Here is a 22,820-nt window from a genome sequence, read left to right as displayed (position 1 = left end):
CCAGCAGCTGGACCTTGCGATCGTACATCTTATCCCCTATCCTTTGGATAGGGGATAAGATGTATAAAGCCGGAATACCCCTTTAAGTGGTCAATAAATTATAGGTCTGCAGCTTATGATAGCAAGGTCTCCTAATATGAGTGAAACATATACATCTTAAGTGTTGTAGAACTGGAAATATATGAGAAATATTAAAATGATTATGGAGGCACTGCCACCGCTCAGAGAAGAGTGAAGCAGCAAACCAACCACTCATGGTTATGATAATAAGGATGACTGATACATTGAGAAGTGAAACGATTGCAGTAAAAACCAATGGATATCTGGTAAAATTGTATTAATGCCATATATCTCCTACAGGATCTGTACAAGTGGTGACATGGAATGAGCATTTTCAGAAATTGACCACAAGTGATCAGAATGGACTTATCATTGTCTGGATGCTGTACAAAGGTAATCTTAAAACCCACCTCCAAGTACATTTTGATTTATTTACTATATAGCTGTATATGTATGTCACCCACTAGACCAGTGGTCTCCAACCTGTGGACCTCCAGATGTTGCAAAACTCCGAGCATGCCTGAATGCTAGGAGTTCTAGTTTTGCAGCTTCTAGAGGCCCACAGGTTGGAGACCACTGCACTAGACCATATACAGTATGTGTATGTGTGTATATATATATATGTACTAGCTGAGTACCCGGCATTGCCCGATTTTTCCTTCCTAATCCTTGTTGGGGAGGGAAATCAGCAAAGGAGGAAGCTTTTGACTTCATATCCCAACCCCATATCCCTTCCTCATATCTCAACCTCATATCCCCTCCTCATATCCTGTCATCATATCTCGACCTCATATTCAGACCTCCTATCTCGACCTCATATCCCATCATCATATCCCGTCCTCCTATCTCGACCTCATATCCTGTCCTCATATCCCGACCTCATATCTCGACCTCCTATCCCACCTCCTATCCCGACCTCCTATCACATCCTCATATCCTGACCTCCTATCCTGTCCTCATATCTTGTTGTCATATCCCGTCCCCATATCCTGTCCTCATATCTCAACCTCATATCCCGTCCTCCTATCTCGACCTCATATCCTGACCTCCTATCCCGACCTCCCCTCTTTTTGAGATGAGGTGTGGCTTGCAAGCCGGATTGACACATTCACCAGGAGATGCAGAGCGGAGCTTGTGGAGTAAGGTTCTGGAAGTCCCATATACTCGCATGGGACTTGAAACAAAAAAACATCTTTTATATAAGGGTGTAGATAAGGGTTAATTTAACTATCATATCTTTTTATTTGACATATAAGTAATATGTGTACCAGGTATTGAAATATCTCCAGCCGTACGTAAGTTATGTGGGAACATACATTTCCCATTGATTTGCATGGGACTTTAAACAAAAACCCCGGCCCTCACAAATGGGGGTAGTTAAAGGAGAAGTGGTGAACAACTTATCCCCTATCCTAAGGATAGGGGATAAGTTGCAGATCGCTGGGGGTCCGACTGCTGGGGCCCCCCCGCGATCTCCTGTACGGGGGAAGGGGGCGTGTCGACCTCCGCACCAAGCGGTGGCCGACACGCCCACTCAATACAACTCTATGGCAGAGCCGGAGCGCTGCCTTCGGCAATCTTCGGCTCTACCATAGTGATGTATTGAGGGGGCGTGTCGGCCGCCGCTTCGTGCGGTGGTCGACACCCGCTATCTGGCCGGAGATCCTGACCCCCGTACAGAGAGATTGCAGGGGGCCCCAGCGGTCAGACCCCCTGCGATCTCAAACTTATCCTCTATCCTTAGGATAGGGGATAAGTTTTTCACCACTGGACTACCCCTTTAAGGGTTAATTTAACTATCCTATATTTTAAGTGGACATATAAGTAACATGTGACCAAGTATTAAGGAAATATCTCAAGCCGTTTGGAAGTTATGCAGTTACATATATTTCCCATAGACTTGTATGGGACTTTAAACAAAAAACCCCGACCCTGACAAATGGGGGTGAGTAAGGGTTAAATTACTTATCCTATGTTTGTTGTTGACATATAAGTAACATGTGTGCCAAGTTTCATGTTAATATCTTCAGCCGTTTCGACGTGATGCTGGAACATACACACATACATACATACATACATACACACACATACACACATTGAGTTTTATATAGATACTAGCTGAATACCCGGCGTTGCCTGGTTTTTCCTTCCTAATCCTTGATGGGGAGGAAAATAAACAAAGGAGGAAGCTTTTGACTTCATATCCCGTCCTCATATATTGTTGTCATATCCCAACCCCATATCCCGACCTCCTATCCCGACCTCCTCTCTCGTCCTCCTCTCTCGTCCTCCTCTCTCGTCCTCCTCTCTCGTCCTCCTATCCCGTCCTCCTATCCCGACCTCCTATCCCGACCTCCTATCCCGACCTCCTATCCCGACCTCCTATCCCGACCTCCTATCCCGTCCTCCTATCCCGTCCTCCTATCCCGTCCTCCTTTCCCGTCCTCCTATCCCGACCTCCTATCCCGTCCTCCTATCCCGTCCTCCTATCCCGTCCTCCTATCCCGTCCTCCTATCCCGTCCTCCTATCCCGTCCTCCTATCCCGACCTCCTATTTCGACATATTATCACGTCCTCCTATCCCGACCTCCTATCCCGACCTCCTATCCCGTCCTCCTATCTCGTCCTCCTATCTCGTCCTCCTATCCCGACCTCCTATCCCGTCCTCCTATCCCGTCCACCTATCCCGACCTCTTATTCCAACCTCCTATCCCGTCCTCCTATCCCGTCCTCCTATCCCGACCTCCTATCTCGTCCTCCTATTCCGACCTCCTATCTAGACCTCCCATTCCGTCCTCCTATGCCGACCCGTAATATGTGTACCAGGTATTGAAATATCTCCAGCTGTACGGAAGTTATGTGGGAACATACATTTTCCATTGATTTGCATGGGACTTTAAACAAAAGCCCTGACCCTCACAAATGGGGGTAGTTAAGGGTTAGATTAACTATCCTATATTTTAAGTGGACATATAAGTAACATGTGACCAAGTATTATCGAAATATCTCCAGCCGTTTGGAAGTTATATTTCCCATTGACTTGGCCGTTTCCCGAGACACGTGTCATCAGAGATTACTCAGACAGAAAAGAACAACCTTAACTTCAGAAGCTCATAAGTACTGAAAGGATTAAGATTTTTTAATAGAAATAATTTACAAATCTGTTTAACTTTCTGGAGCCAGTTGAAATATAAAAAAAAGTTTTTTCCTGGAATACCCCTTTAAATCCACATATCCAAAAGGAAATCAACAGTAAACAGTACATGGCATCAAACATAACATATTACCACAAAGTAGCAAGACAGGCACCAGAGCGACACCACCCCAACGCTGGCGTTTCGGCAAATGCCTTTGTCGAGGGGTTCCTTTCTCACCATTATATCATAAAGCATTGTTGTTATTTTTCCATATTAACTTTTTGTAGAAGACCATAAATTGCTCTAATCGAACTTGTCTTCTTAGGCTCATGGTACGAAGAGATGATCAACAACAGAAACAAATCTGTTGTACGCAGCATGAGTTGGAATGCTGACGGTCAGAAGATCTGCATTGTCTATGAGGACGGAGCTGTCATTGTTGGCTCAGTGGACGGTAAGGACAGTTTCACTTCTATGTGCCCCCTGCAATGTACGTTACTCTTGCTGAGGATGCCGTTTTTTGGATGAGAAATAACTTTAAAGGGATATTCCGGATTTATACATCTAATCCCCTATTGAAAGGATCTCGGTACAGCCCCCTCCATTCATGTCTATGGGAGGGGGCGTGACAGTCGTCATGCCCCCTCCCATAGACATGAATGGAGGGGCGTGGCGTGATGTCACTAGGGGGCGTGGTCGTGATGTCACGACCCTGTCACGGAGGCAGTGCCCGGCACAGAATGCTGGGGGCCGCACTGAGATCATGGGGGTCCCCAGCGACGGGACCCCTGCCATCATACAATCTTATCCCCTATCCTTTGGATAGGGGATAAGATATATAAAGCCGGAATACCCCTTTAAAGGAAAACTGTCACATATTTTCTACATGTGGATAGTGCGGGAGACGCTGATTAAAACAAGCCCTACCTTGGTCTGATCCGCACCGCCGTTCGCCTGCACTTGTAGTTTTAATCTCTGTGTATATCCGGCTGTAACTGGCAAAGGCGGTGCTTCTGTGGGCCGCTCATGAATATTCATCCCTCCCTCTGGTTAGGAGCGGCGAAGAGAGGGAGAACAGGAGGGATGAATATTCATGAGCGGCGCGGACGTCAGTGTCTGTTAGCCCGCAGAAGCACCGCCTTTGCCAGTTACAGCCGGATATACACAGAGATTAAAACTACAAGTGCGGGCGAACGGCGGCGCGGATCAGACGAAGGTAGGGCTCGTTTTAATCAGCGTCTCCCGCACTATCCACCAGTACATGTGGATAGTGCGGGAGAAAATATGTGACAGTTTTCCTATAACTTTGATTAAAGGGGTACTCTGGTGGAAAACTTTTTTTCTTTTTAAATGAACTGGTGCCAGAAAGTTAAACAGATTTGTAAATTACTTCTATTAAAAAAAATCTTAATCCTTTCAGTACTTTTTAGCAGCTGTTTGCTACAGAGGAAAATCTTTATTTTTTTAATTTCTTTTTTGTGTTGTCCACAGTGCTCTCTGCTGACACCTGATGCCCGTACCAGGAACTGTCCAGAGCAGGAGAAAATTCCCCATAGCAAACCTATGCTACTCTGGACAGTTCCTGACATGCACAGAGATGTCAGCAGAGAGCAATGCGGACTAGACAAAAAATAAATTCAAAAAGTAAAGAATTCCTCTGTAGCATACAGCTGCTAAAAAGTACTAAAAGGATGACGTTTTTTTAATTGAAGTAATTTACTAATCAGTTTAACTTTCTGGCACCAGTTTATTTAAAAAAAAAAAACAACAAAGTTTTCCACCGGAGTACCCCTTTAATATTCTTAATATATTTAGCAAATTTTAAAGGAAAACTGACAGCAGAGTCACCCACACTAACCTGAATATACGGGTAGATGCACATTTAGATACATGTGCGTGTGAAGCTGGTTCAAACACTTATTACCGGTTGTAAATCGGGGCAGGAGATATTCATCTTGTTGCTTATATTCTGTTTACTTCTTATCTGCACTGGAGGCGGGTACTGTTGTCTGTGTAAGGCTTTCTCCCGCCCACTCCTGCCCCTTTTGGCTGATAACTCCTCCCCATTCATAAATAAAGGCTGTGGTTATCGCCAGAATGGGCAGGAGAATGCATCCTACATACAGAAGCAGCCGCCTCCAGTGCAGATAAGGAGTAAAAACCATATATGCAACAAGATAAATATCTCCTGAATGGCTGCCCTGATTTTCACCTGGTAAGAAGCGTTAGAAACAGGGTCACCAGCACTATCTACCTGTGTACTCAGGCTAGAGCCGGTGACCCTGCTGTCAGTTTCCCTTTAAATCTGGCATCTTTCTTTTATGCTACAGTGTTAAAATGCTAGGTTCTTGCGATGGTAAATCATGACAGAGCTTTTACCACCTTTAAAGGGGTACTACCCTGGAAAACTTTTTTTTTTTTTATCAACTGGTGCCAGAAAGTTAAACAAATATATAAATTACCGTATTTCTCGGGGTATACCACGCACCGGCCTATAACACGCACCCTCATTTTACCAAGGATATTTGGGCGCTGGCGGTCTCTGCACCTGCAAAGCCGCTGCAGTTCATTGATTTAAAGCGTCCGCTTTAAATCATGGAACTGCAGCGGCTTATCGGCGTATAACACGCAGGTAGACTTTAGGCTAAAAAATTTAGCCTAAAAAGTGCGTGTTATACGCCGATAAATACGGTACTTCTATTAAAAATATCCTTCCCGTACTTTTTAGGGGCTAAATACTACAGAGGAAATGCTTATCTTTTTAGATTTCTCTGATGTCACGACCACAGTGCTCTCTGCTGACCTCTGCTGTCCATTTTAGGAACTGTCCAGAGAAGGAGAAAATCCCCATAGCTGCTCTGGACAGTACCTAAAATAGACAGCAGAGATCAGCAGAGAGCACTGTGGTCATGACATCAGAGAAATCTAAAAAGATAAGCATTTCCTCTGTAGTATATAGCCCCTAAAAAGTACTGGAAGGATTACGATTTTGAAATAGAAGTAATTTATAAATCTGTTTAACTTTCTGGCACCAGTTGATTTAAAAAAGAAAAAGAAAAAAAAAGGGTTTCCACGGTAGTACCCCTTTAACGTGAACAATTCAATTTCAAAACAAACCAAAATCTGTGAGGGGGAAAGAAAACCAATACAGTGGTCCCTCAAGTTACAATATTAATTGATTCCAGGGTTACCATTGTAAAACCATTGTATGTTGAGACCATAACTCTATGGAAACCTGGTAATTGGTTCTAAAGGCACCAAAATGTGATCCAAAAAATAGGAAAAAGTGAGAATTAAAGAAAAATAAGTAGGTAACTAATATAGATAAAGAAAATCCTTACATATAAGCCTTCGGCTGTCTGGGCATGCTGGGAGTTGTAGTTTTGCAACAGCTGGGGGTACCCTGCTTGGGAAACACTGGTCTATGTAGAGGACAGAAGCTTCTTCGAGGTCCTGTACAGTACACGCAGTGTCCTAAAAAAATAATATGGAGTCGCCCTCACCTGGTGTCCAGAGGAGCAGGTAACCCTGGTACAGGTAAAGTGTACAGAACATGTAATACCTCCCTGTACTGTAGGGGGTGCTTCCAGACATTAGTGCATACGCTTCAGTAATACAGGGGTTTTACCAGTGAATGCCCATTCTGATTGGTCAGTTCTTCCAGCCATTGAGACATTTCACAGATCTGGACTGTCCGTACATTGTATGTTGAGTCTGGTTTCAAGTTACATTGGTCCAGAAAAGACCATTCTGTGTTGAAACTATTGTATGTTGAGGCCATTGTAAGTTGAGGGATCACTGTAACACACTATGCGTGACCCACTCCCATAAACTTGCATTAAGGGGGCGTGGCCGTGACGTTACATTGGGCGTGGCCGACCCCTGCAGAGCGAAAACAGCATTTAGAACATTTAGTTCCGAACGCTGGCCAGTGGAGTACCGCTTTAAATGCCATCATTTGCATATTGCAATTAATTAATTATTCTCAAAAAACATGCAAAGGGGAGAAATAAGTAGAGTCATCAGTGTCATGTGTTCTATTACATGATATTTTAACTCCCAGATTATCTGCCTAAGAAATGTTGTTACAGCCAGATACACTGTACATTTTCCAGACAAACACCTCTGTATTGGTATCTGATACCAAGTTCATTCTAACCATCCTACTTCCAGGCAATCGTATTTGGGGCAAGGAACTGAAAGGCATACAACTGTGCCACGTCGCCTGGTCGCCAGACAGTAAAATTCTTCTCTTCGGGATGGCAAATGGGGAAATCCACCTTTATGACAACCTGGGCAACTTCATTGTAAGTTTTGCGGAGTAAGGCTGCATTCACATCTCGTTTTTGCAATACGGTTGCCGTATCCCGTTTCTGTCCAAAAAACTTATGTCTCCAAACCGGACCGAAACGTATGTAACCATATATGCCTCCTCACGTTTTTAAACCCTATACGGTTTGAAAACAGATGTCCGTTTGCATACGTTTTAATACGTTTTCCTTGAAAATAAAGGATACGGTTTTATGTTTGTCAACATTTTAAATAAAGTTCTTTTTTTTATTGAATTTCCCAAAAAAAAAAAAAAAATAATATATATACATACACATATATATATATATATATGTAAAATAAAAATAAAAAACAGTATTGTGCAAACCGGATGTAACCGTACGAACATACGGTTCAATACGGTTACCATAGAACTCCATTTTAAAATAACCGTATACAGGTTGGATGCGGTTTTTGACCGGGACACAAAACCGTAGTAGACTGCGGTCTGGTGTACCGTTAAAAACCGTATAAACCCGTAAATTATGCAAAATGTACACAACCTGATGCTACGGTTGGCATACGGTTTACAATGAAATGTCTATATATATACGGTTTGCAATACGGTTCGATACGTTTTTTTCAATGAAACCGGATGCGGCAACCGTATTGCAAAAACGAGATGTGAATGCAGCCTAAGGCTGGGTTCACATCACGTTTTTTGCAATACAGTTTTTGTATCAGGTTTTTGATGAAAAATGGATTCCTCAAAACCGGACTAAACTGTATCAAAGCGTGTGTACAAATTTTTACCCATATACCGATTGAAAAATTATGTCCGGTTGCATCCGTTTTTTAAGAAAAAAAACGTATAAGTTTTTAACTTTTCACTCCATTATGAATAAAGTTTCATTTGTTTGATTGAATTTCCAAGAAAAAAACTTTCGGTGTCGAAAACTGAAGCACATACGGTTCTGTACGGTTCCCATTGACTGTTATGTTAAAAAAAACTAATAATAAGACTTATACGGTTTAATATGGTTTTTCACCTGGACCAAAAACCGTGGTAGGCTATGGTTTTGGGTACGGGAAAAAAAACAGACAAAACCGTATAAGACGCAAAACTGATGCAACCGGATGCATCACTTGGCATATGGTTTTCAATGGAGAGTCTATGCATATGGTTTTCATTACAGTTCCGTACGGTTTTCACATTGAAAAGGTATACGGGAACTGTATTGCTATAACGTGGTGTGAACCCAGCCTTAGAAAATGACCGTGTTCTCCATTCCTGCCTGTTAGTTTCACCTTGTTCATTACTGTCATGATTTGTCTTTCTCTAGGTAAAAATGGTGTTGAGCTGTTTGGTCAATGTGACTGGTCCTCTGAGTATTGCTGGTATGCATTGGTATCCAGGCAGTAAAGGTTACGTGGAACCAGATTGCCCCTGTCTGGCTATATGTTTTGATAATGGCCGATGCCAGATAATGAGACATGAGAATGATGAGAGTAAGTCATTTTTTCCCTTATGATTTGCTATTGAACTTGTCTGTTTGTCACTTGTACGTCACACACCAGGACTTTGCTGCAAGGTGCCCATCACTCGTAGGCCACATTGGTGCAAATCTGACGGGTCAGGGGATGGTAAGTTTCTGCCCTAATTCTGTTGGACTACACTTCACACATAAAGCATTTCACAGTCACTCCTCCAGATCCACATAGAATTAGCATGTACATTTGGGTGACTATGATAAGAAAGACTCTGTTGCTTTTATTTTTTTTACTAAAATAGAACTACTCCTGTCTATGGGTTGTGTCTGATATTGCAGGTCAGCTGCTTTCAGTAAAATAGAACTCAGCTGTTGTTGAACACACGACCTGAGGACAGGGGTGGCGCTGTTTTTGAACTGTTTGTATTGTATTGAGCTGTGTTATTACTCTCAGGTCACTGCTGGGCAGATTTGCTGTTTTACCGATGATACTTGATAGCCAAAGGCTACTAACAGGAGTTTAGTGAAATGCTGCCAAAGTAAGGGTGCATTCACACCACGTTTTTGCAATACAGTTCCCGTATCAGGTTTTTGATGAAAAACTGATTCCTCAATACCAGACTAAACTGTATCAAAACGTGTGTACAAATTTCCACTGTATACGGTTAAAAACCTATACGGTTTGAAAAATGATGTCCGGTTGCATCCATTTTTTAAGAAAAAAAACTTATAAGTCTTTAACTTTTCACTCTATTATGAATAAAGTTTCACTTGTTTGATTGAAATTCCAAGAAAAAAACCTGTGCAAAGTCAAAAAACGTAATGTGCAAACCGAATGGAACGGTACGCACATACAGTTCTATATGGTTCCCATTGACTCCCATCTTAAAAAAAAAAACGTATACGGTTTTTCACCCGGACCAAAAAACGTGGTAGTCTACGGTTTTGGGTACGGGCAAAAAAGCTGACAAAACCGCATGGGATGCAAAAAGGACTAAATCGGATGATGCGTTTGACATACGGTTTACAATGTTAAAGGGGTACTCCGCCCCTAGCATTTTGTGTTGAGGGGGCGAGCCGTGACATCACGAGGGGGCGGAGCCGTTTCTTCACAATGCTCCGGCCCCTGTATCGCCGGTCATTACGCACAAAGCGAGTTTGCTCTGTGCAGTAATGATAGTGGGGTGCTGCAGTTGAGATCCAGCGGGTCCCCAGCGATCTGACATCTTATCCCCTATCCTTTGGATGGGGATAAGATGCTAGGGACGGAGTACCCCTTTAAGTCAATACATACGGTTTTCTACACGGTTCCGTACGGTTTTCAACTTGAAACCGTATACTGGAACTGTATAGCAAAAAACGTGGTGTGCATGCACCCTAAAAGTAGTCGCACAGTTGATGTCCTAGGTTTCACTTGTGTTAGTATCAATAATAATTTTCCCTGCAACCATTTTTCTGTAGCTTTTACATCTACCAGTAAAAACTGTGTAATGTGTACTTTGGTTTTACAGACCCGGTTCTGATTGACACTGGTATGAACGTGGTCAGCATTCAGTGGAATCACTGTGGCAGCGTGCTGGCTGTGGCCGGATCTCAGAGGACCGCCAATCAGGATAAAGACATCAATATTGTCCAGTTCTACACCCCATTTGGAGAGGTATGCCTGTTCACATTTATATCCTGGCGTATATCTAAACTGAACCATAGGCATTAAAGGGTACCTCTCATCAAAAAAACTTTTGATATATTATAGATTAATGTATGCAGAATAACTTTACAATTGCATGTTATTAAAAAAATATGCCTCTTTCTATTTAATTTTCCACTTTGAAGAAATGACCACTAGGGGTCTCCCTACCAGTCCTGGCAGCAAGCATTTCAGACTCATGCTGGAGTCCTAAACACTACGAGCTGCCAGTCTGCTTTGTTCACAAAGGAGAACACTCAAGAGCTGCCAGCCTGCTTTGTTCACAGCCTGTTTGGCTGTGAACAAAGCAGGCTGGCAGCTCTGAGTGTTTAGGACTCCAGCATGAGTCAGAAATGCTTGCTGACAGGACTGATCGGGAAAAATACAATAGAAAGAAGCATATTTTTCATTAACATGCTATTGGAAAGTTATTTAACATTCATTAATCTAAAATATATCAAAAGTTTATTTCATGAGAGGTACCCTTTAAAGAGTTTTTCCTATCTGAAAAAGCTTTGTGCTATCCTCAGAGTAGGTGATAACTAGCTGATCGCGGGGGTCTGACTGCTGTGGCCCCTCTGGGATCCTAGTCACCCATTAGAATAGAGTGGCAGATCCTGCATGCTTTACATAATCTATCATTAGCAGGATGTTCATAAATTCTAGGGACAGAAATAGAGAGGCGTTCACATATACCGGTGTTTCCCAACCAGGGTGCCTCCAGCTGTTGCAAAACTACAACTCCCAGCATGCCCGGACAGCCTTCGGCTGTCCGGGCATGCTGGGAGTTGTAGTTTTGCAACAGCTGGAGGCACCCTGGCTGGAAAACACTGACATATACTGTATATCCATCTGCTTGTTACATAATAATATTGTCATTGTCATTGAAGCACCTGCGCACATTGAAGGTTCCTGGGAAGCAGATGTCTGCTGTATCTTGGGAAGGTGGTGGACTGAGGATTGGTCTGGCTGTGGATTCATTTATTTACTTTGCAAACATCAGACCTGATTACAAGGTAAGAAATCTTATAAATTCACAGATGCCCATACATTTGAACTCCCAACTATAATGGCTGATATTAACCATTTTGGTTGATCATTGTTTTAAAATTATAAGCAGGGTCCAAATACCCCCAGTTACCATTTTGCACCAGTGCATTATCTTATTTTTCACTTCTGGGGTCACATGAACCCCATCATCATCTACAACTTTATGACCGCTCAAGCAGCACAAAGTTTAACACCGTATGTGACACTTTAAAGGGGTACTCCACTGGAAAACATCAACATCAACTGGTGCCTGAAAGTTAAACAGATTTGTAAATTATTTCTATTTAAAAATCTCAATCCTTCCAGCTACTGTATGCTCCACAGGAAGTTCTTTTCTTTTTGAATTTCCTTTCAGTCTGACCACAGTGCTCTCTGCTGACACCTCTGTCCATTTTAGGAACTGTCCAGCGTAGGAGCAAATCGTCATAGCAAACCTATACTCCTCTGGACAGTTCCTGACATGGACAGAGGGGTCAGCAGAGAGCGCTGTGGTAAGACAGAAAGGAAATTCAAAAAGAAAATAACTTCCTGTGGAGCATATAGCAGCTGATAAGTACTGGAAGGATTTAGATTTTTAAATAGAAGTAATTTACAAATCTGTTTAACTTTTTGGCACGAGTTGGTTAAAAAAAAAAAAAAAAATGTTTTCCACTGGAGTACCCCTTTAATAAAAGTGAATGAGGAAAAGTTGCACAACTGTCTTATTGCTGTGGGACCAAATCTGCAGTTAACCTCAACTTAATAGGACCTTCAGCATTACTAAGCGTGTATCTTCAAAAGTAGCTTCAGGCCGGGGTCAGGTCCTGGAAAAAAAAGTGTGGGAACTCTTCCACATAGGGGCTGATCCTGCAGGACTCCTGCTAATGGGAACAATGTTCCTGTTGTGAAAAAAGTGCAGGAACTCAGTTTCCACGCATTCCTGCAGGACTTGAGCCCTGGCTTCAGGCCCTGTTCAGATCATGTTTTTGATGCTTGTAGTAATAGTCAGCACACTCTTCTGTAAGAAGGAGCTCCTCCATGTATAGACAACTAGAGGCCAGGTTACTAAATTAGACGAAAAAATATAAAAAAAAGTTCCAGAAAAAAATAACTTTTTTTTATTGTAGTAGATTAAAAATCAGCATAACAGAAACCATGCAGCCATGTTTGGGATCTAGTAGAAAGAAGGGTCCCGGCACTCAGAAGCTTTTTGAAATCTCAAAGGTTTTTATTTATGTAACATGCATAGCATACAGGGTAGGTACGCGTTACGGCTCAATAGCCTTTGTCAACCAGTTGACTGGTTGACAAAGGCTATTGAGCCGTAACGCGTACCTACCCTGTATGCTATGCATGTTGCATAAATAAAAACCTTTGAGATTTCAAAAAGCTTCTGAGTGCCGGGACCCTTCTTTCTACTGGATTCTTGTTACATTGGTCCTCGGGCACCAACTATTGGTTGCAGTGCCGACCTTCTTGGGATTTGGCTTTCGATGTTAGGGATCTACACCTGTAACATGGACAGCAGGCATAGCAAATTTTAGCGACTTTTGGCCAATCTGCATAACACTCGTCAGGTGGGCGTAGCTTGAAAAAGAGGAGGCGTAGCTTATCACAATGGGGTGCCCCATTATGCCAAATCTACTATAAACGTAACACCTGCCAACAGACTGTATGAAACGCTGTTCTTAGTAAATCCCCCCCCCAACAGTGGACATCCGGGGCATACCGATAGGGGTCCATTCACCTGGCAGACGCCAATGAGTGTCTTTTTGGCCTCCATCAAAAGAGGATATGCTAGTTTATACAGAGGGGCACAGTGCAGAAACTTTTTTTTTTTTTTTTCTTAAACAGTGGAACTTTATAGGCACCGGATTTTCTTGGTGTATACATGAAATTTAAATGTGATGTACACAGGGCCTTACACATTGTGGCCATCTAGCCATTATCAATGCATAAATGTAACGGCAGTGCTAAAGTGATGCTTGGAGAGGCTACATTGTTTGTTATGCCACAGTATCAATACCTATGTTGTAACCACTTTGTGTTGTTATTTTTACAGTGGGGCTATTGCTCAAACACAGTGGTGTACGCTTACACAAGGCCAGACCGCCCTGAGTATTGTGTCGTCTTCTGGGACACCAAAAACAATGAGAAATATGTCAAATATGTCAAGAGCTTGATCTCTGTAACAACATGTGGGGATTCCTGCATACTGGCAACTAAGGCTGATGAGAACCATCCTCAGGTTTCTTAAATCATTATATTATTGCTTAATAATTATTGTTTTTGTACGTGATGACTAAACCTTTTCACCTCAGTTTACCTGTGATTGTAGCATAAATAATATCTTGTTTACCTGTAATTAAACTGCTAGGGGTAAGTCATTTCCTCTTTTCACAGTCATGGCCGTAAATGTTGGCACCCCTGAAATTTTTCAAGAAAATGAAGTATTTCTCACAGAAATTGCAGTAACATACATATGTTTATTCCCTTTGTGTGTATTGGAACTAAACCAAAAAAGGGAGGAAAAAAAGCAAATTGGACATAATGTCACACCAAACTCCAAAAATGGTCTGGACAAAATTATTGGCACCCTTTCAAAATTGTGTAAAAATAAGATTGTTTCAAGCATGTGATGCTCCTTTAAACTCACCTGGGGCAAGTAACAGGTGTGGACAATATAAAAATCACACCTGAAAGCAGATAAAAAGGAGAGAAGTTCATTTTCTTGAATAATTTCAGGGGTGCCAACATTTACGGCCATGATTGTATATTGGATAATGATTATGGTGTTATTCTAACCCATTTCCACATCTCAGTTTACAGTCTCAGTGAAGGGGCAGAATTATTTATGTCAACCACCACTGATCGCCATAAATGGGGACCCTGATGTTACCAACATCTTAAAGGGAACCAATCAGTAGATTGTAGCATATATAATGCTTGACAACGCGTTATACAGTATATGCTAAAATCGGTATCTTCACAATCGCCAGGGACGTTCTTGACCCCTGAAATGATGAAGATATTAAGTTATAAAGTCCTCCCCCGGCCGCTCCTACAAGTAGTCCCATGGGTGGGGACTTTTACTTACCCGCACCCGTCGCTTCGGCTTTGGTCCCGTCCCCTCGTCTTGATTGATGGTTAAGGTCACTGCTCGGCTCCGTCTACTTAGGGAGCAGAGCGCAAGCTGTCAATCAAGCCAACGGGGCAGACCAAGGGAGGAGCAATTGGGAGCATCGGGGGCTGGGAAGTATAAGTCCCTGCCCAGGGTGCTACCTGCTGGATGGCCGGGGACTTTATAACTTCATATCTTCACCATCCCTGGGGGCAAAAACATCCTCCGGGGATGGTGAATATAAAGTTTTTAGCAAATATTGGTTCCCTTTAAAGGGGTACTCCGCTGCTCAGCATTTGGAACAAACTGTTCCGAACACTAGAGTCGGCGCCGAGAGCTGGTGACATCATAGCCCTTATGGCATCACGCCCCGTCTCCTCAATGCAAGTCTATGGGAGAGGGCGTGACAGCAGTTTGTTCCAAACGATAGGGGATAAGATGTCAGATCGCCGCGGTGCCTCTGCTGGGGAGCCCTGGGATCCCCGCTGCGGCACCGCGCCATCATTACATCACAGAGTGAGTTCACTCTGCACGTAATGACGCGCAATACAGGGGCCGGAGCATCGTTACGTCACGGCTCCGCCCCTTGTGACGTCACGGCCCGCCCCTTTCAATACAAGTCTATGGGGGGCGTGGCGGTCGTCACGCCCCCTGTCATAGACTTGCATTAACCCCTTAAGGACCAAGGACGTACTGGTCCTGCTCCCCTGATATAACACGGTAACCCCGCATCATATCACGGCGGGCCCAGCGTCATAGTGAAGCCGGGACCCGCTGCTAATAGCGCGCGGCGCCGCTATTAGCAGCGCGCTCAGAGCTGAGCCGCGCGGCTAAAACCGAAAGTGAAAGCTGCCGGTTAACTCAGTGGGCTGTTCGGGATAGCGGGGGCGAAATCGCGGCATCCCGAACAGCTTACAGGACAGCAGCAGGGCCCCTACCTGCCTCCTCGCTGTCCGATCGCCGAATGACTGCTCAGTGCCTGAGATCCAGGCCTGAGCAGTCATGCGGCAGAATCATCGATCACTGGTTTCTTATGAGAAACCAGTGATCAACATAGAAGATCAGTGTGTGCAGTGTTATAGGTCCCTATGGGAGCTATAACACTGCAAAAAAAAAGTGAAAAAAAAAGTGAATGAATATCATTTAACTCCTCCCCTATTAAAAGTTTGAATCACCCCCCTTTTCCCATAAAAAAAAAAACACAGTGTAAATAAAAATAAAAATAAACATATATGGTGTCACCGCGTGCAGAAATGTCCGAATTATAAAAATATATCATTAATTAAACCGCTCGGTCAATGGCGTGCGCGCAAAAAAATTCCAAAAAGCGATCAATAAGTCCTATCAATGCAAAAATGGTACCCTTAAAAACTTCAGATCACAGCGCAAAAAATGAGCCCTCATACCACCCCATACACGGAAAAATAAAAAAGTTATAGGGGTCAGAAGATGACAATTTTAAACATATTAATTTTCCTGCATGTAGTTATGATTTTTTCCAGAAGTCCGACAATCAAACCTATATAAGTAGGGTATCATTTTAATTGTATGGACCTACAGAATAAAGAAAAGGTGTCATCTGTACCGAAATATGTACTACGTAGAAACGGAAGCCCCCAAAAGTTACAAACTGTTATTTTTTCAATTTTGTCGCACAATGATTTTTTTTTCGTTTCACCGTAGATTTTTGGGCAAAATGACTGACGTCACTACAAAGTAGAATTGGTGGCGCAAAAAATAAGCCATGATATGGATTTTTAGGTGCAAAATTGAAAGAGTTATGATTTTTTAAAGGCAAGGAGGAAAAAACGAAAATGGAAAAACCCCCGGTCCTTAAGGGGTTAAGGGGACGGGCCGTGATGTCACGAGGGGCGGAGCCATGACGTCACGCGGCTCCGTCCCCTGTATCGCCCGTCATTACACACAGAGCGAACTCGCTCTGTGCTGTAATGATAGCGGGGTGCCGCAGCGGGACCCGGCGATCTGACATCTTATCCCCTATCCTTTGGATAGGGGATAAGATGTCTAGGGGCGGAGTACCCCTTTAAGTCAGCGGCATGGAGAAGTCTAAATGGAACTGTAGTTAAAGGGGTTTTTCAGAATAAGAATCTTAGAACTCATTTCTGCAAATGACAGCACTGCAAGTCCAAAGTTTCATGCAAGCTTCTCTAAGCCATAGCCTTGAGGCTGTTGGGAATGGAAGACCAGGGTTCCCAATTATGGTGATCACCTATCCAGTGTAATAAGAAAAAAATTATAAAAACAAAAAAAGCATAAAATGTCTTATGTTGATAAAATTTAAAGATTTTCATGCAATTTTCCTCTTAAGATTAACATAACTCACTCACTCATAATTTACACATGAGGGGCTAAATCCCTTTAAGTGTATCTTAAACTTAGGATATGTATCAGAAATACATACATGTGCTTACACCTGAGATCATCTTAGTTTTTTACCTCCTCTTCTAGAACAGATCACACATCATTTTTTTGGCTTGCAGCACAGTACCGCCAGGTGTTTGGAGACGTGGTAATAATAAATGCTTTTCTGTTTTCAGGATGACAACGAAACAGAGACTAACAGGGTAAAGGTAACATTCCTTACTTCTTTCTGTAATGTATCTCCTGAGCTCTGCTGCCTTTAGAGATGCTGTATCTGGATGATCATATTACTGTATATTGTTCTCAGTGACCAATTACCCTGCAGGTGCCACTAGTTGGGTACAAGATCTTTTTACTGTATGAAAGTCAGTACATTCTCGATGGAAGAGGATGTTGTAAGGAACCTAAACCCCTTATCGATGCAGGACGTAAATGTACGTCCTGGTGCGGTGGTACTTAACGGACCAGGACGTACATTTACGTCCTGTACATGACCGCGAGCATCGGAGCGATGCTCGGGTCATGCACGGCAGGTCCCGGATACTGACAGTAATGGCGCAGATTTCCGCCATTAACCCCTCTGATGCCGTGATCAATACATACCACGGCATCAGCATGTGTGCGGTCAGAAAAATGGATGATCGGATCGCCTGCAGCGCTGCCGCGGGGATCCGATCATCCATAATGGTGGACAGAGGTCCCCTCATCTGCCTCCGCCACCTTCCCCGGGTCTCCTGCTCTGGTCTGCAATCGAGCAGACCAAAGCAGAAGATGACGATAACACTGATCAGTGCTATGCCCTATGCATAGCACTGAACAGTATTAGCAATCAACTGATTGCAATAAATAGTCCACTATGGGCACTATTAAAGTGTAAAAATAAAAGTAAAAAAAAAATAGAAAAATTCCCTCCCCTAATAAAAATTTTAATTGTCCCTTTTTCCCCATTTTACCCCCAAAAAGTGTAAAAAAAGATTTAAAACATAAAAAAAAAGAATTTAATACACATATTTTGTATCGCCGTGTGCATAAATATCCTTACTATTAAAATATAATGTTAATGATCCCGTACGGTGAACGGTGTGAATGTAAAAGAAAAAAAAATCCTAAATTGCTTTTTTTTTTTTTTTTATAACATTTTATTCCCCCAAAAGTTTATAAAAAATGTATTAACCCCTTCCCGCAGAATGTCATATATAAACGCCGGGTTGTGCAGTGCGTTCGCGCATCCCGGCGTTTATAAATGACATGCAGTTAACCCGGCGATGCGCAGCATCGCACGGGTTAACTGGCAGAAGTCCCGCTGTTTCCAGCAGGGGACAACTTCTGCTTCACCCCCAGGACCATCAATTGATGGTCCTGGTCAGCGATCACTGTGATTGGTCCCTGTGGACCAATCACAGTGATCTGGGGTGAAAGTTCAGATCCCCCGCACTGCCCGCCCCTGGAAGTCGGGCAGAACGGGGGACGAAGGCTGCGGGGGCTCGCGGGGACCTGCGGCATTCGGGGGGAACACGTGGGGACCGGCGGACTTACCTGATTCAGCGGCGGGACCGAGGAGCAGCGCGGGACCGGCCACGTGGACGAGCAGCGACGGGTAAGTATGTAGTCCTCAGAAGATCTTCACTGCTGCTTCTAGGAGTCTGAAAACTACAACTCCCAGCATGCCTAGACAGCCTTTGGCTGTCTGGGCATGCTGGGAGTTGTAGTTTTGCAACATCTGGAGGGCCTCAGTTTGGAGACCATTGTATAATGGTCTCCAATCTGTGCTCTTCCAGCTGTTGCAAAACTACAACTGCCAGCATGCACTGACTGTCCAGGCATGCTGGGAGTTTTAGTTCAGCAACATCTGGCCCTTCAGATGTTGCCGAACTACAACTCTCAGCATGCCCTTCAGCTGTCTGGGCATGCTGGGAGTTGTAGTTTTGCAACAGCTGGAGACACACTGGTTGGGAAACATTGTTTCTAACTCAGTGTTTCCTAACCTGTGTGCCTCCAGCTGTTGCAAAACTATAACTCCCAGCATGCACTAAAAGACCATGCATGCTGGGAGTTGTAGTTTTGCAACATCTGGAGGGCCCCAGTTTGGAGACCATTGTATAATGGTCTCCAATCTGTGCTCTTCCAGCTGTTGCAAAACTACAACTCCCAGTATGCACTGACTGTCCAGGCATGCTGGGAGTTTTAGTTCAGCAACATCTGGCCCTTCAGATGTTGCCGAACTACAACTCCCAGCATGCCCTTCAGCTGTCTGGGCATGCTGGGAGTTGTAGTTTTGCAACAACTGGAGACACACTGGTTGGGAAACATTGTCTGTTTCTAACTCAGTGTTCCCTAACCTGTGTGCCTCCAGCTGTTGCAAAACTATGACTCCCAGCATGCACTAACAGACCATGCATGCTGGGAGTTGTGGTTTTGCAACAGCTGATGCAAGCCCCCCCCTCCCCCCCCCCCCCCCCCCGCCACGCCACCCCCGTGAATGTACAGGGTACATTCACGTGGGCGAGGCTTTTACAGTGGGTTTCTCGCATCTTGAGATGCAGCAAATTTTGCGCTGGGAAACTCGCTGTAATCCCCCGCCCATGTGACTGTACCCTAAAAACACTACACTACACTAACACAAAATAAAATAAAAAGTTAAAAACACTACATATACACATACCCCTACACAGCCCCCCTCCCCCAATAAGAACGTACGGTACACCACTGTTTCCAAAGCAGAGCCTCCAGCTGTTGAAAAACAACAACTCCCAGTATTGTCGGACAGCCGTTGACTGTCCAGGCATGCTGGGAGTTTTGCAACAGCTGGAGGCACCCTGTTTGGGAATCACTGGCGTAGAATACCCCTATGTCCACCCCTATGCAAATCCCTAATTTAGGCCTCAAATGCACATGGCGCTCTCACTTCGGAGCCCTGTCGTATTTCAGGGCAACAGTTTAGGGCGACATATGGGGTATCGCTGTACTCGGGAGAAATTGCGTTACAAGGTTTGGGGGGCTTTTTCTTCTTTAACCCTTCATGAAAAGGAAATGTTGGGGTCTACACCAGAATGTTAGTGTAAAATATTTTTATTTTCTACACTAACATGCTGATGTTGCCCTATACTTTACATTTTCACAAGAGGTAAAAGGGAAAAAGCCCCCCAAAATTTGTAATGCAATTTCTCCCGACTACAGAGATACCCCATATGTGAGCGCAAAGTGCTCTGGGGGCGCACAACAAGGCCCAGAAGGGAGAGCGCACCATGTACATTTGAGGTGATTTGCACAGGGGTGGCTGATTGTTACAGCGGTTTTGACAAACGCAAAAAAAACAAAACCCCACATGTGACCCCATTTCGGAAACGACACCCCTCACGGAATGTAATGAGGGGTGCAGTGAGAATTTACCCCCCACAGGTGTCTGACGGATCTTTGGAACAGTGGTCCATGAAAATGAAAACTTGTACAGCCCACTGTTCCAAAGATCTGTCAGACACCAGTGGGGGCCAAATGCTCACTGTACCCCTTGTTACGTTCCTCAAGGGGTCTAGTTTCCAAAATGGTATGCCATGTGTGTTTTTTTTTGCTGTTCTGGCACCTTAGGGGCTTCCTAAATGCGACATGCCCCCCGAGCAAAATTTGCTCTCAAAAAGCCAAATATGACTCCTTCTCTTCTGAGCATTGTAGTTCGCCCATAGTGCACTTCAGGTCAACTTATGGGGTACCTCCATACTCAGAAGAGATGGGGTTACAAATATTGGGGGGTATTTCCTGCTATTGACCCTTGGAAAAATGTGAAATTTGGGGGGAAACACACATTTTAGTGAAAAAAAATTTTTTTTTTTACATATGCAAAAGTCGTGAAACACCTGTGGGGTATTAAGGCTCACTTTATTCCTTGTTACATTCCTCAAGGGGTCTAGTTTCCAAAATGGTATGCCATGTGGGTATTTTTTGCTGTTCTGGCACCATAGGGGCTTCCTAAATGCGACATGCCCCCCGAGCAAAATTTGCTCTCAAAAAGCCAAATATGACTCCTTCTCTTCTGAGCATTGTAGTTCACCCATAGTGCACTTCAGGTCAACTTATGGGGTACCTCCATACTCAGAAGAGAAGGGGTTACAAATATTGGGGGGTATTTCCTGCTATTGACCCTTGGAAAAATGTGAAATTTGGGGGGAAACACACATTTTAGTGAAAAAATTTTTTTTTTTTTTACATATGCAAAAGTCGTGAAACACCTGTGGGGTATTAAGGCTCACTTTATTCCTTGTTACATTCCTCAAGGGGTCTAGTTTCCAAAATGGTATGCCATGTGAGGGTTTTTTGCTGTTCTGGCACCATAAGGGCTTCCTAAATGCAACATGCCCCCAAAAACCATTTCAGAAAAACGTACTCTCCAAAATCCCCTTATCGCTCTTTCCCTTCTGAGCCCTCTACTGTGCCCGCCGAACACTTTACATAGACATATGAGGTATGTGCTTACTCGAGAGAAATTGGGCTACAAATATAAGTATACATTTTCTCCTTTTACCCCTTGTAAAAATTTAAAAATTGGGTCTACAAGAACATGCGAGTGTAAAAAATGAAGATTGTGAATTTTCTCCTTCACTTTGCTTCTATTCCTGTGAAACACCTAAAGGGTTAAAATGATGACGGAATGTCATTTTGAATACTTTGGGGGGTGCAGTTTTTATAATGGGGTCTTTTGTGGGGTATTTCTAATAAGAAGACCCTTCAAATCCACTTCAAACCTGAACTGGTCCCTGAAAAATAGTCAGTTTGAAAATTTTGTGAAAAATTGGAAAATTGCTGCTGAACTTTGAAGCCCTCTGGTGTCTTCCAAAAGTAAAAACTCGTCACTTTTATGATGCCGACATAAAGTAGACATATTGTATATGTGAATAAAAAATTTTTTTATTTGTAATATACATTTTCCTTACAAGCAGAGAGCTTCAAAGTTAGAAAAATGCAAAATTTTCAAATTTTTCATCAAATTTTAGGATTTTTCACAAGGAAAGGGTGCAAGTTACCACAAAAATTTACCACCATGTTAGAGTAGAATATGTCACGAAAAAACAATCTCAGAATCAGAATGATAACTAAAAGCATTCCAGAGTTATTAATGTTTAAAGTGACAGTGGTCAGATGTGCAAAAAACGCTCTGGTCCTTAAGGCCAAAATGGGCTTGGTCCTGAAGGGGTTAAAGTTTTATATATGTAAATGTGGTATCAATAAAAAGTAAAGATCACAACGCAAAAAAATTTGCCCTCATACCTCCGCTTATATGGAAAAATGAAAAAGGTGTAGGGCAGCAAAATAGAGGGATTTTAAATTAAACTAATTTGGTTAAAAAGTGTGCGATTTTTTTTTTTTTTTTAAAGCATAACAATAATAGTAAAGAATGTAATCATGGGTATCATTTTAATCGTATTGACCCTCAGAATAAAGAACACATGTCATTTTTACCGTAAATTGTACTGTGTGAAAACAAAACCTTCCAAAATTTGCAAAATTTTCTTCTAAATTTCCCCACAAATAGTATTTTTATGGTTGCGTAATACATTTCATGGTAAAATGAGTGATGTCATTACAAAGGAAAACTGGTTGGTCACGCAAAAAATAACATACTAGTCTATAAATGAAAATATAAAAGAGTTATG

General features: G+C 43.1%; 1 protein-coding gene across 2 annotated transcripts in view; it reads left to right on the top strand.

The window, feature by feature from the left end:
• The window catches only part of WDR35 (WD repeat domain 35), a 105,434-nt gene that overhangs the window by 17,237 nt on the left and 65,377 nt on the right, over positions 1–22,820 (top strand). Inside the window, exons 4-11 of one of the 2 annotated variants that reach the window (XM_056564259.1) lie at positions 361–453; positions 3,523–3,651; positions 7,371–7,504; positions 8,810–8,975; positions 10,468–10,613; positions 11,534–11,659; positions 13,735–13,920; positions 17,352–17,384. In XM_056564259.1, the coding sequence (XP_056420234.1) occupies positions 361–453; positions 3,523–3,651; positions 7,371–7,504; positions 8,810–8,975; positions 10,468–10,613; positions 11,534–11,659; positions 13,735–13,920; positions 17,352–17,384 (1,013 nt within the window). The remainder of the gene's footprint in view (positions 1–360; positions 454–3,522; positions 3,652–7,370; positions 7,505–8,809; positions 8,976–10,467; positions 10,614–11,533; positions 11,660–13,734; positions 13,921–17,351; positions 17,385–22,820) is intronic. The other variant, XM_056564260.1, reaches the window with a different exon arrangement.

The sequence above is a fragment of the Hyla sarda genome, chromosome 3, assembly GCF_029499605.1.
Source record: "Hyla sarda isolate aHylSar1 chromosome 3, aHylSar1.hap1, whole genome shotgun sequence".
Classification (NCBI taxonomy): Eukaryota; Metazoa; Chordata; class Amphibia; order Anura; family Hylidae; genus Hyla; species Hyla sarda.
This window is presented reverse-complemented; position numbering and strand designations above follow the sequence as displayed.